This window comes from Saccoglossus kowalevskii, chromosome 15 (genome assembly GCF_978046115.1).
Source record: "Saccoglossus kowalevskii chromosome 15, keSacKowa6.1, whole genome shotgun sequence".
Lineage (NCBI taxonomy): Eukaryota > Metazoa > Hemichordata > Enteropneusta > Harrimaniidae > Saccoglossus > Saccoglossus kowalevskii.
In genome coordinates this window covers 25,016,558-25,030,816 of record NC_140655.1, presented here as the reverse complement: position 1 = coordinate 25,030,816, position 14,259 = coordinate 25,016,558, and the positions used below count along the sequence as shown (strand labels likewise).

General features: G+C 34.4%; 1 protein-coding gene across 1 annotated transcript; it reads left to right on the top strand.

Moving 5' to 3' along the window:
• Positions 1-201: 201 nt before the first annotated feature.
• On the top strand, positions 202-2,425 carry LOC100374690 (MICOS complex subunit Mic10-like). Its single transcript, XM_002737333.4, has 4 exons — positions 202-288; positions 878-925; positions 1,597-1,706; positions 2,110-2,425. The coding sequence occupies exons 1-4, from the start codon at positions 207-209 to the stop codon at positions 2,131-2,133; spliced, it is 264 nt and encodes an 87-aa protein (XP_002737379.1). The 5' UTR covers positions 202-206; the 3' UTR covers positions 2,134-2,425.
• The last annotated feature ends 11,834 nt before the right edge of the window (positions 2,426-14,259 follow it).

Below are 14,259 nucleotides of genomic sequence, written 5' to 3'. Positions count from 1 at the left end.
TACAATCATGTGACTATTTGACCTTTGACACAAATCAACTGCTGCATTGCCAAACGCTTGAAATGTATATTTATAATTTAACTACTAACCAGAATATTACATTTTAGCTAAAAATAATAAAATAATGATATTCAATAACAATTTCCTCCACAACAATATCACCGGCTTTCGGAACAGCACATGCGCATCACTGCAAGCTATTCAAAATGGCCGACGGTACAACACGGAGCGAGGATCAACTTGGTCAGAAATGGGACCAGTGCTTGTATGATACACTTGTTAAAACAGGTTTGTTTTTTGGGGGACCAGATCTGACTTGGTTAACGTAAGATGATGCTCAGTGTACTGTTATACATCTAACAAATTCGGTATTTGGTCCTGTGAATTCCATGTCGTCTGCACTGTGACAATACATGTCGTGCAAGGTAGCCCTGCGTACATGGCTGTCGGAGGGATGATATTCACATTGACGTCATGCCAGCAAGTTCCTAATGATAATGAGTACCCTTCACTTTCACACTACTGTACACAGAGAAAGATCATAACTGGGAAATTGGGGAGGCAGAGGAACTAAATATACCACGCCTAGCTGTCTTGAATTGATCAATAAGTGTTGTAGAATATCTTGCGAAATGGCATATAAGATCAAGGCACCGTCAATTCTGGATATGCGACAATTGATTGCAAACGCGTAATCACAACAACATTTTTTTTTATGCAGTCTAATTGTAGATTCTAATAGAGCAAATATGACATCCCAGTTTCCTATTTGTATTTGAAAGAAATCACATATTTATTTCAGTTTGCAATAACTTTATCTTTATTGTGAGCAATTTTGTTTCTTTATGGTAACAAAACTTGTTTTTCTTTTCTCTAGGTGCTGGATTAGGCTTAGGTGTTGTATTTTCAGTCTTCCTTTTTAAAAGTAAGTATCTTAAAATTAGCAAGAATGATTTGAGAATTATGCTCTGAAAGTAAGAGATTTGTGCTTTGATTGTGCTGGATAAGACTTAATCACACTACGCTACGTTAGACTGCACTGCACTGCTGCACTACACTACACTACACTACACTACACTACACTACACTACACTACACGACACTACACTACACTACACTACACTAGTGTTGCACTACACTGCACTACACTGCACTACACTACACTGCACTGCACTGCACTGCACTACACTACACTACACTACACTACACTACACTACACTACACTACACTTAGAAGAGCAAAAATAGCACACTACATGCTAATACAGCCAGCAAAACTAAAAATGTACAATAATAAGATGGGTTATGCTATTTTCTTTCTTACAGATTCTGTTATTAATTATATCTATGCTGAACTAACTTGAAAAATAGTAAAACTGTATTGTCATACCAAATTTAATACAAATCTAGTAGCTTAAAAAATCAATCATTCAAGCATAGTGAGCTAGCTTTCATATCCAATTACACCATAGGAAATCCCATCTTATTCTGAGATATGCTATGGGTACAAGCAGCATTATATCAGGGTATCATGACAGTTTGATTGTTTATTTTTGCAATATATATAATTTATTTGTATGTTAATGTTTGTTTCCAGGGAAGTCTTGGCCAGTGGCTTTTGGTACTGGTATCGGTTTAGGAATGGGCTATGCAAATTGTCAAAACGTATTTAAAGACCCTTTTTCATTACGGGGAAAAATAGTAAAGGTAATATTTTGTCATTTAATTCACACATCCAATAGTGTCAATCTGTGACAAAATATTTGTAGTGTCTAATGCCTGACATATTGTGGTGATTTATTTTAAAAGCAAATCAGTGTTTCCTGATCAGGTCTGTTAGAATATGAAGCCCTTTAAACTGGGTGCTCTCTCAACTGAAAATTTAATAATATGAATTCTATATTGTTATCTACATTCCCCAAATGATTTTTGATGTAAATTACTACCTGTAATGAATGTGATCACTCTTCTTCAACGAGGTTACCCAGTTTTAAAAAAAGCAAAACAATACAAGTTAAACATATTTATGAATATAGAGCCATCAAATCTCAGTGTGTACTGTCGTAAAAATATTTACTTTCATCATCTGTTTTCTTTCATTTGTCAACAGATTGCTTCAGAATCTCAACAGTAAACATGGCTTGCTGTACACAGAGTTCATTATATCAATTTCCCTTAAAAGATTTAAACCTTGCACCCTAGTTTGTAACAAAATGGACAAGCCCTTGATTGGTATCGCTTGAGATATGGTCTTTATTTGTATATGCATGCTGCAATGGATGGAATATTTTTTTTATCTGAAGATTAAAATGCTGAAGTGTGTTTTGATTACAACAATGATGCTCGCAGTGACGGTGACAAAATCTGGAGACAGTTTTACTATAGATAAATATGCCTGCATAATAAACTACATGCTTTTCAGTGAACTTTGTTTTTCTTCTAATGCCAATTACTAAAAAAGCAATTTCAATGCAACTATGTATCTGAATTGTGAGAAAAATATAATACAGAAAAGTAATTGCAAAAATTGAAATACACATTGTGTACAATTGTTCATTGATGAGAAAACATGTAATATAAATATTATGTGTTTATAATCAAACACACCGAGTCTCTAATCTGTTGTATTGTCTCTGACGATGTGACTACTACGACGTTAGAACCAATTAATTCAGATGCTATTTTTGATTTATCACTAAAATGGTTGAAGCTCATTCCTGGATGCTACTCAAATATTTGATATTACCGGAGTAGAGTTCTTTGCTGACACACAATTGTCTAGTGCTGTTTTTGTTTCCATTGTTTCACATATGTGATCTTGGAAAACTAGAAAATTTACCTGATCTAGTAGTGCAGAATTAACACTGGCTTGTAGTATAATTTATCACACTGGAAATAATTATTGTAATAAAAATATTGTAGAAAGCAATTCAGAATGATAAGGCATGTCATTAAATAAAGTGTCTATATTGAAATTTTATGACTTTTATAGTAGCATTGTCCTTTTTTTTTTTAACAGCGCTTTAAGAATTATTTTTACAGTCAGCAAGATATACTGCAATTTGCAAAACACCGGCATTTGCTTTGTTGTAGACTTATCGACTTTGCTTGAAAAAAAGACAGCATCGTCAAGACTGGATTGCACAAGAACTTAAGTGTTTTGCATATTTACAATCCATCATGCTAGCTGACTGAACAATTCTCAGAATGTCTGTAACGCACTCCACATTAACTCTTTTTACCATGTCTGTAACATAGAGGTCATGGTATATAGGGGGGGGGAATGTCTGTCCTCTGTTATTGTCTGTTGTCATTGACTTTGTCATAAAACTTTTTTTGCGGTTACAGTAACTCGAAATCTTTTATCCAACTTTTTGCAAATTTGGGTATAAACCAGTTTCAGATCTTGTCCAAGTTCGATTTTGGTTATTGTTCTATGTATATTTTTTCGAGATATTAGTTAAATTTCACTTAACATTTTCTAGTTGTTTGATGAAACTTGCTACATAAAAGCTCTGGAAAAATGTGCAGACCTGATTAGTTTTGGGTAAAATTCCATGCATGTTAATCACCAAATTTGCATAATGTTTACTCAGTTTTGGCTTTTCTGCTGATATTTCAAGTACTAAGCATTACATTTCAATAAAACTTTGTACATAGACGCTCTAGGACTATGGACAAACCTGATTAGTTTTATATTAACATTTGTACATATTAATTACTTGATTTACAAAATAATTAGACAGTTTTCAATTTTTCCAATCAATATCTCAAGTACTTTTTCAAAAAAATTAATCGGCACATTACTGGAACTTTGTACATGTGTGCCCTGGAACAATACACAGACCAAATAAAATTTGGGTTGATATCTTTGCATAATAATTAGTTAATTTACATAATAGTTACCCAATTTTCAACCTATATTTCCAATTATTGCATTTCAATAAGACTTTGTATGTGAAGTGTTTGGGAACAATACTAAAGATCAGATCAGTTTTGGATTGAAATTTGAGCATACTAATTGCCTAATTTACATAATGTGCATAAACATTCATAGATGCTCTAGGGTAATCAGACAAAGTTGAAAAACATTCTTATTGAATATTTAACCGTTACTAGTTAATTTCTGATATCTCAAAAAATCAGAGGTGCTCTGGAATAAATTAGACTGAAAACCTCTGATGTAAAATCAAATTTTATTTTCTGTAAGTTTTATAAACTTCAATATCATATTGGATAACTTTGTTTTCATGATCTCAAGTAGCAGACAAAATTATTAGCCAAGCTTCTTGTTTGAAGGGCTGATCTTAAATTTTAAATTAATTTTTAATATGTCGCCAAAACTGAAGCACACAATATTTCTTTCTAAGGGGGATTGCACGATTGGTCCAACAATTTCAAAATATCACAATCGATCTATAGAGGGCGCTTAACAATCAAGGGTTACCAAAGTCGAAGTGTGCTTAGTTAAATAACACTGGGTCTGATTGTACATGTATTATTTGCTGTATGCATTGTACCCACAGTCAGCTGGCGCACACGTGATAATAAAATAAATACTATATGGGGGCCGCCATCTTGAATGACGCATAAAACTAAATAAGAGACAAGTTGTGAAACGCGTTTTTCAGATTCCTACAAATCAGGACAAAAAAATACCAATCTTTCACAAAAATACGGTCCATTGGGGTTATATTAAGCCAACCGATAACAAAATTCGGCCTAATTCGTCGTTTTTGTGCGGAAAAATCTCTTGCATACGAACACCTACTTACGCGAAGAACCTAGAACACTAAGCCGGGGTATTTGAAACCGAAATTGTCATCTAAGTGTTAGGCCGTTGCTGATTGGCTGCTGAGCTGGAATGCCAATTTTTAGTTTTAAATACCCCAGGAAAGTGTTCTAGGCTCTTCGCGTAACCAGGCTAGAGTTCATGAAATATAAATCTTTGTTTGTATAGAGAATATTATGATTTAGTTTAAATTGAAAATTGTAGTGGTGAATGGCAAATTATACACATCTGAAAAATTAATACTAGTATGGTCAATATTCAATATTTCTGACAGTTTTCTTTCACTCGTAGGACGGGTGGCAACTTTGTTGATTAACTCGAAGCGCATTTTTCTGCTGTCAATTTCGTTAATTTTGGTAAAATTATTGTTGATATGTAGTCCAAAATCGTCAATTTTAAAATTTCCTTTAATATTTGGAATAGCGCTTACTACCCTATTCCACAACATAATTCCTAAATGTGATAACCCACGTGTTTGCCATTCGTCCTACGGAATGAGATCGCCATTCTGTCTGAAAGATCTGATACATAATTTATACAAAATTTGTGTAGTATTCTATAGAAAATAGACTTTCCTCCAACCGTAATTACCTTATTCTTCCACAAGTACATATCAATATCTAAATCAGTTTGGTTATTTAATTCTGACCATGCACTAAAACAATCTATGTAAAATGGTGGCAAATTAACATCAAGTAATTCAGTGCTGAAGTTACATTTAAAAGCAATATCCCCACCTACATTTTCTCTTTGTTAAAAGATCCTTCCAGGCGTGGCTGACATTTTTATCTGAATAACGTATAGTCCAGTTTATCTTTTGTGTTTTATAAATTATACCAATATCTGGTGCCCCAAGACCCCTATTGTCAATGCCCGATATCATAGTTTTACAGGAAACCTTGTCTTTACCGGCCCAGAAAAAACTAAACAAAATTGAATTAATTTTTCTCAGTGCTTCGAGCGGAACCGTTATCAAATTTAAAATGTACTGTAATTTAGAAATACCAATTGCTTTCATAATCTGAACTTTGCCAATAAAAGTAAGGTTGCGTTGTTGCCAAATATTAAATATATTAAGGAGATCAGATTTAGGTTTTAAGAGATTAAACTCCAACGCTTCCTGTTTATTGTATGAAAAGTAAATGCCAACTATTTTAATTGGAGACGTATGCCACTTAACATTGTACAATTTATCTCTACGCTTCCGCCACCTACCCAACCATAGGGCCTCAGTTTTCTGAATATTTAGCTTAAGGCCGGAAGCCATTCAAAACTTGTTAAATAAATGCAACAGTTGATTTCCAGAATTTTCTGTTGATAAGAAACAGGTGAGATCGTCGGCATACGCGGACGACCTAACCTCCTTGTTACCTATTTTGACACCACATATATAAGGACTTACATTAATTGATACAAGTAGTACTTCCAGCACAATAATAAATAAATATGGTGACAATGGGTCACCTTGTCTAACCCCGCGTGTAATGTTGAAATATAGGACTTTATGTTGGTTTCAATTTCAAAAAAAAAACATAATTGATTTTGGGGTGTTAACAACCATTCATTATGTAATCAAACGACAACAGTGAATATATTACATACACTATGATGGTCTTAAAGCGCGGTGGTCGTCGCGCAGCGCGTGTTCGAATTTCATGTAAATAAACAATGTATTTTACACGCGTTGTATACGTCGCTATGAGTCCCATATCGGTCAGGACGCTGCACGACGACTGCCGCTCTTTAAACCAAAATTTTGCCTGGGTGCGAGCAGATGCTTCCATGCTGGATTATAGTTTTATTTGGGTAACGCTTACATGTCTGAAAATAAAACGCATGTCAATTTCAGTCCTTCATACTTTTTTATTGAAATGAATTGACATCCATTGTCACGTAATTATTGGATCGAATCATTCTTATTTTCGTATAATATGAGGGTATCCTCAAATATTTACCTACAATTACACGTTTTGTTAAAAATAATGATATCCAACTTTAAATTTCATTCTCCGAATTACCGTCTGTGGTGTGACTAATAGATGGAATAAATGTATCACAGCAAAAAGAACAAACATTGTAAGTCAATAACACCGAATAAACGGTATAGGGCAAACTATGTCTGATCAAAGTACTAGTAAACATGCACTGCGTGGGTGACTCTATTCGACGCTAGCGTACGGCATCTAATCGCGTAGCTTCATATCACGGCACGTCTCCCCCTGGGTCACCGGACACCCCCAACAAGTACGCCTACTAAGCCAGTTTATTACGCACAGAGAGCGTGAAACCCTGTCACGCTGGTGCACATACCAGCCAGACATTTGGGACAAGGACGTACTGGGTCGCACTGGGTGGTCATTTCCACTGATTCCTGCCACTGGTGGCGTGGTTGCGGGCCCAGAATCAATGTGTTCAGTGGAGAATGCAGGCTGGTGGAAATCAAAAGTAATGGTACAGCATTACAAACAGTTAATAACTACAGAGAAATAATTAAATTTTTAATCTAGATTCTCAACAGGGAAGGCTGTAATAGTTCCGCCATTTTGTTTTAAAGGGCGGCAGTCGTCGCGCAGCCCGTGTTCGAATTTCAGGAAGGGACTGGACAAAAAGTACAGGGGGTAGGCCGGTGTTTTTTGAAAGTCGCGTACACAAAATGTATGACCCTTCACAAGCATTTGCATGAAATTTGTTGACATCCCCTTTGAATGGTGCATGAACAATTGTGACCCTCCTTCATTCTAAGTGTAAGGGTAGTACATGTATTAAAACTACATATACATACTAATTGATATTCTATTACACAGCTTAGAACTTTTCTACTTCAATCAGTTAGCCCCGCTCTCATTGAGAAGAGAACAATGTATAAATGTATACTGTATATGTACCACATTAGGGTGTACATACACAATTTTACTGGCACCTTTATGAGTGTTGTGTGTTGAATCGTGTGCATTCTTTCAAATACGAGATACACATGTTTAATACCACCATTCTATATACTTATTATTTACTCTAGATATACAACACTGAGATTCAGCCAAATATTACTGGTCTAACGAATTCTAGTAAAAAATGCAAAAGTATCGAGAAGCCTTTTATCCAAAGCTTGTAGGAAGACTTGCCCACCACACAGTATAAATATGTTAATGAGAACAGAAATCTTATTCATCAAGTCATCTTTAGTGTATTTCTCTCTTGAATCAGTGTGATGCTGGATAAAATAAGATATATGATCTATAAAAATGCACACGATGCCAAGATATAAGTTTGAACAACCAGGGACTGCCAGCCTTATTAGTCATCGTCCGTCCAAAGTCGTATTTCAGAACCCTGTAGTCCAAATCTGTTCATTCTTTGCATGTGCCTAGTACTTTACCTGGCATATATGCACATGCAGTGGTTTACTGATACATTACATACATTATACATGTTAGGATACATGTCTATATCGATTCGTTTCAGGATTGAGTCAAAGATGGCCGACTGGCAGCGACTTTGCTTTTTGAAAATGTGGTATCTTATGCATGCTTTGTCAGTTTTTGTTAAAATTTTGTACGTGCATTGTACGTTTTAGATTACACGTCCACGAAAATTTGTTTTTCAATCGAATTAAAGATAGCCGACTGGCGGCCATCTTGCATTTTGACCATACAACTATATACCCAAGGCTTGGCATATACATCATAAATATAGGAATACATGTTCATATAAGTTTGTTCCATAATCAGACTGAAGATGGCTGACTGGCATTCATCTTGTTTTTTGAAAAATGTGGTTTCTTTGACAGGATTTGTTATTTGTGTTCAAATTTGATACAAAAATTGGTTATGTTGAGATACATGTCCTTGATAATTTGTTTCATGTTCGAATCCAAAATGAACAACTGGCAGCCGTCTTTTTTTCTCTTCAAATTATACATGTTAGCATACATGTCCATGACAATTAGTTTCACAATCAGATAAAAGATGGTTGACTGTCTGTAATCTTGCTTTTTGACCATACTACTATATCTCTGTACATGATCCCAGACAAAGGATATTTAGTTTGGATACAAAAAATGCATGAATAGATTATCCATGATTAATTTCTGACCAAATATTTCGATTTTGGAAGAGTAATTTCTATTGATACTAGACCGGCCAATTATTCACTCTAAATTACTAACTTTTAGGGTCGTCCACCCCAAAAAAATTAAACCATTTGTGTCAGCAAAATTTGTCCCTCAAAATAAGGAAATAGCGTTTCAGAGGGTCTAGATTTCAGATCTCACCCCTCATGCAACATTCCGTGCCGCCGCCTCTGTCAATGACCCAATACATAAAGCCACATTTAACGTAAAATACGCATCAGTGAATATGAAATGCTCACAGCAATTAGAGAAAGAAAAAAAAAACATTTCCAGAAAATCCCATCACTTTATAGTCATGTTAAGACACTAAGTACTAAGACATTCTACTTTATTCTGGACCCTCCACAAAATATAGCTGTTTGTGTTGATTCATACATATCTCAAATGTACAAAATTCACTCATGTAAGCTGTGTACCTTGTTGTTTTTGTTATGGCTCTTTCACAAGAAGGTTGAGTTAAATAAATATAAATTTAAATAAATAATAGAATATTATAATAGAATTTTAACATCTGTATTCACCAAGATTACAACATCTTGACTTGTTCAATATCAAGCTCAGTTCCAAGTCAATGGCAGCAATACTCATATCCAAAATACTCAGTTTACATATTCATACTATTGTATTCAACAACATATATTACCCAACATGTTTAGCCCCCTTTTTCTATTTTCTTGAGAGTGCATGCAAATAAGTACAATATTACACATAACATAAACATCACTTCTGGTTGATTACAACGAAATGGCTTCTCATCAGTGACATTGTACATTGAACCCAAAGCTTTGTCATAGATAGTCTTTAATGGAGGCGTAACAATAATTCTATTTTATGGAACAACCTCTTCTACTTTTATAGGTGTGTCCAAGAATACGAATTGTTCTGTCACCAAGTCAACTCATATATTTGTTTTCAACCGTTATTCTCACAATCATTTGAAGATTGAAGTCATCCCCCACCAGAAGCGGCTGGTACATTTCAGATACCACATGCAAAAGCTGAATTCAAAAAATCCATCCATGTGTGATAGTGAAGGCAGCCTGATTTTGTTCTTTTCTAACCTCATTTGTTCATAGAAATATCAAGCAATGGCCAATGTAGACATTTTAAATCGCTTGAATAAAATCACCAGTAGGACATGTTGACCTCACTTATTTGCATAAACATTAACATTTTGACATACATTTTAAGTATGTATGATTTGATAGCATGAAAACTATATATTTGTATTCTGATATTCATTTACATAATTTATTCGTCAGGGAAGAAAATCTTTTCACACATAAAACATAAAAAACACTATTAATTAGCAAATATTGAAAAAAAACATGATTTGAAAATCGTGAATTAATGTTTGACACTAAGTTCATGAAATTTGGTATTCAGATACACCCCTTTAGAGGGCACATGCCTGTAACTTTAAATTGTTTGTAGATGACCTCAAACCAATGATATATAATATGCTATGGAATAATAATCTGTTAAGGAAGGGAAACACTGACCCATACTACTCAAAAGATTCTAAAATTCAATTGAGCCAACTAACACTGCATCCAGTATATATTTGTCAGTCAATCTGCTAGTTGTTGATACTTTGACAAGGTAATTTGAATGGGCTTAAATAAACATTGCTAGGCCTCTAAAAATGTACTATGAACAAAAAATGTCCACCAGTCATTCTAATGTTTCAAGCTTTGCATCCCGATACAATATAAATAGTACGATATTCTGGTCCTATTTCGGAATTTCTGTTGGTCAACAATGTACACATCATTTCTGAAGCTTTAATATTCCGGCACACGTACGTGAGAAATAACACAAGCGATTCTAATAAGTATATGAATGTATTAACTCAGACAGATGTCCCTATAGCAAACTTGGTTAGGAAAAACAGTATTAGAAATACCACATGATTGTGTTGTTTGTTATGATTTGAGTAAATTGGGAATCACGCAAAAACAACTAAAAATGATAATCAAGCGGTTGCATTGTAATAAGAAAGGTTAATTTACATAAATATATATATATTGTACTCATGGAAAATTCGATGCATACTGTGTGACATTAAAATGACCATTCTAATGCATAAACGTGGACAATAGAAGGTAAATAGAAGTCTTGACAAGTTTCGAGTATCATGCTACAAGACTACCAAAGGTAGCAAGTTTTTTTTATTACAACGACATGGGCACGCTGAATAGACGGACTATTGTACGATTTCACAGGCAACTGTATGTTTGGTAGATAATTGCACATTTTTATTGTTATAGTTTATTTAACTTGAACTTTGAACCCATGGTTGGGAAAAGTTCCCTACTTGCTTTGAAGAATTAGTATATATCAGCATGTTAACCAGATTTGTCAATGAGCTATGAATGGCTTTGCACAAGTGTTTTCAGAAAATGACCCATGTAAGTTAACTGGAAGAAAAAGAAACATCATATATTTTGCGTGACTGGGGAGATATTTCGCCAGATATCTATGGGAAATAGGATGTGTCATGAACGACCACACTATTGAAATCGTCACCTACTGCCATGTACACATACGACAAAGAACTGCTGATGAGTTCCAGGTTCTTGTCTTTTGAACTGTTATATGGGCGAATTGTGTGCGGACTGATGCATGTCAAGAAAGAGCAAGCAGACCCTCCAGAAGTGTGAGCAACATATGGAATGGATCTATGCAACCAAACTATAAAATACCGGCAAAATAGACAGGCGGAACCTAGTAAGGCACAGGGTAGATACAAACACCATTATGACAAGAGGACATGCAACAGAAATTTAAATTCTTGAACACTAATAAAAAACCTTACTGATATTAATACAAATTTCAGTGAAGTCGTTAAATGATGTCAAACTAACAAACTTACAATACGTGTGGAAAAAACTAACTATATGATCATAAAAACTCCACAAAAACCTACCCAGGTTGTCTAGACGCGTACCTTCTGTCACCTACTTAGGGGTAACCATTGATCCATCAATGACATGGAAAACTCACATTGAAAAATTTAAGAAAATTATCAGCCCAAAAGTAGGCATAATTTCTCGCATTCGCCACTATGTCCCTAAATCAATACTACTCTTTCTATATAACACACTAATTCTGCCACATTTATCCTACTGCATTGAAATTTGGGGGAATACATATCCTACGTTGCTGGAACCAATACTTCGTTTACAAAAAAATGTAGCTAGACTAATCACATTTTCAGACTTGTTTGCACCTTCTGCGCATAACTGTCATCAACTCGGCATACTAGATACTTATAAACTTTGCAAACTTAACACTTGTCTATTTATATTTGACCTTAAACATAATCGCTTTGCCAATAATCTGAGTCACTACTTTGATGATCTGTCCCATAGCTATCCGACGAAGTCAATATTCCAAAGCAATCTTCCAATTCCAAAAGTTAACCTGACCATTTCTCATCATAATTTAAAATTTGCATCTGTTAAACTTTGAAACTCACTCCCAGCCTCCCTTAAAATATCCCATAATAGAACACACTTCAAATACACATTAAAGCATTACCTACAACAGAATTAAACCTTTTACTTTATCAATATGTTTTTTACACATCAGATTTGTTATTTGCTTTCATTTCTTCCTTCTATATGTTGTATATTACTATTCTTGGATGTCCTACCTACCTAACTCCATTTTAATTGAATTATTCTAATCATTATTTAATCATTCAACCAGTTTTATTACCATAATATCATACAGACCAAACCAGAAAATTTCAAACATCTTTTTTTCTTCATTCTCACATTGTTTGTTTTCTTTTGTTGTATATTTTCTGGTGAAATAAATCAAAACAAATCAAATAAATCAAATCGAAACTTTTACCTAGAGACAATTATGAGTTTCTACCTGAATGGAAAGATTAACAGTTGGATTATAAGACATTGGCGACGAAGTGAAAGTATACCACATCAACGAAAAACGTAGAGATGACAGAAATGAACCAAAAATTGACAAGTTATTTGTGTTAAGACTGCAACCAAAGGCAACAATGAGACTGGTACAGCTGACAATAATCATATATACTATCTGTAGGTGGATATAACTCGGAGCGGAGTCAGATGACCGAAGGCAGAGTCAATGACCTTAGATTAAGAAGTTCTGTTTAGCAATTGTATTTGTGATTAAGAATTTTCAGAATTATGTAAATAAGACGGAATTCGTTTTATGTGCTGATCATTAATGTACTTTAATAGTAATTATACTAAGAATAGCTTTATAATAAGATGATCATTATTTGTTTGAAATTATAATTTCAAGAAACACTGATAGGTTCTGAGAATTTAACAGTAGATTATATGAGTAGACAGTACTTAAGTTTGCTTTACCTGTTTAGTTAGGATAAACTTGTTCTGTTTGACTGTAGGACATGTGAGACGCGTATATTTGATTTCATTTTTGTTAAGATTATATAATACCCCAACAACAAAACATGTTTAACATTTATTTAATAAGTTTCTCGAATACATGCATTAAATGTAGACTTGGAGCAACAAAACTTTCTCTGAAACAAAACATTTCCCCCATTCTACCGTATGTGGCGCACATTACGCAAAATTCCAAGCAAGCCTACTAAATGCACGCTGTGTCAATGAAGAGTCATTATAAAGTAGTCACACTCAGCCAGCTAATCACAGTGGTTGATTCGGTAGTTGTGACTGCAAGACAAACCTATAACATAGTTTGAGTGTCAGCAAGAGATGCAGTGTTTAATTGACAGCATTTGATTAGACAGAGGTCATAACCAGTGACAGGTTGAGTCTCATTGCAATATTGGGTCACCGTGAGAAGCCCTGTGGATTATCTGATAACAAGACACTAGTTTATCACAGAAGGCAAATGCAAGTCTCGATAAACGTGGAGAATAGTGCCACGAAACAACTGAAGGTAGCCGGCTAAATAATTCTATTTTATCGGGGGTAGGCGAGCTAAGAATTGCCTGTGTTTTACAAGGACTTCGTTCGAGGACATTTAATCTTCTTGAGATACAATTTCAACAACAATACGTGATTGTTGCAGAGAATCCATGTTAAGAGACAACACATAGTTTTTGAGTAAGGTAAACAAATCTATTATGAATATTTGTACACAGGCCATTACATTAATGTTTCAGAAAATTATATTGAAGCTATAGTACCTATTCGCTATTAATAACTAAGTAAACGAGACACAGTGTTTTTTCGAGGTGGCTATATGAAGGGAAATTAAATCAAATATTGTGTTATTTGTCAAAAAACACAGTTCAAATGACAATTTACAGTTAACTAGAAAAATAAATAATTCACATTACAAGTTAAAGTTTT

Bases quoted from the DNA above. Each gene is read 5' to 3' on its own strand.
- LOC100374690 (XM_002737333.4), top strand. From the start codon at position 207: ATGGCCGACGGTACAACACGGAGCGAGGATCAACTTGGTCAGAAATGG. The intron at 926-1,596 runs GTAAGTATCTTA...GTTTGTTTCCAG, and splicing joins TTCAGTCTTCCTTTTTAAAA to GGAAGTCTTGGCCAGTGGCT. The intron at 1,707-2,109 runs GTAATATTTTGT...ATTTGTCAACAG, and splicing joins TACGGGGAAAAATAGTAAAG to ATTGCTTCAGAATCTCAACA.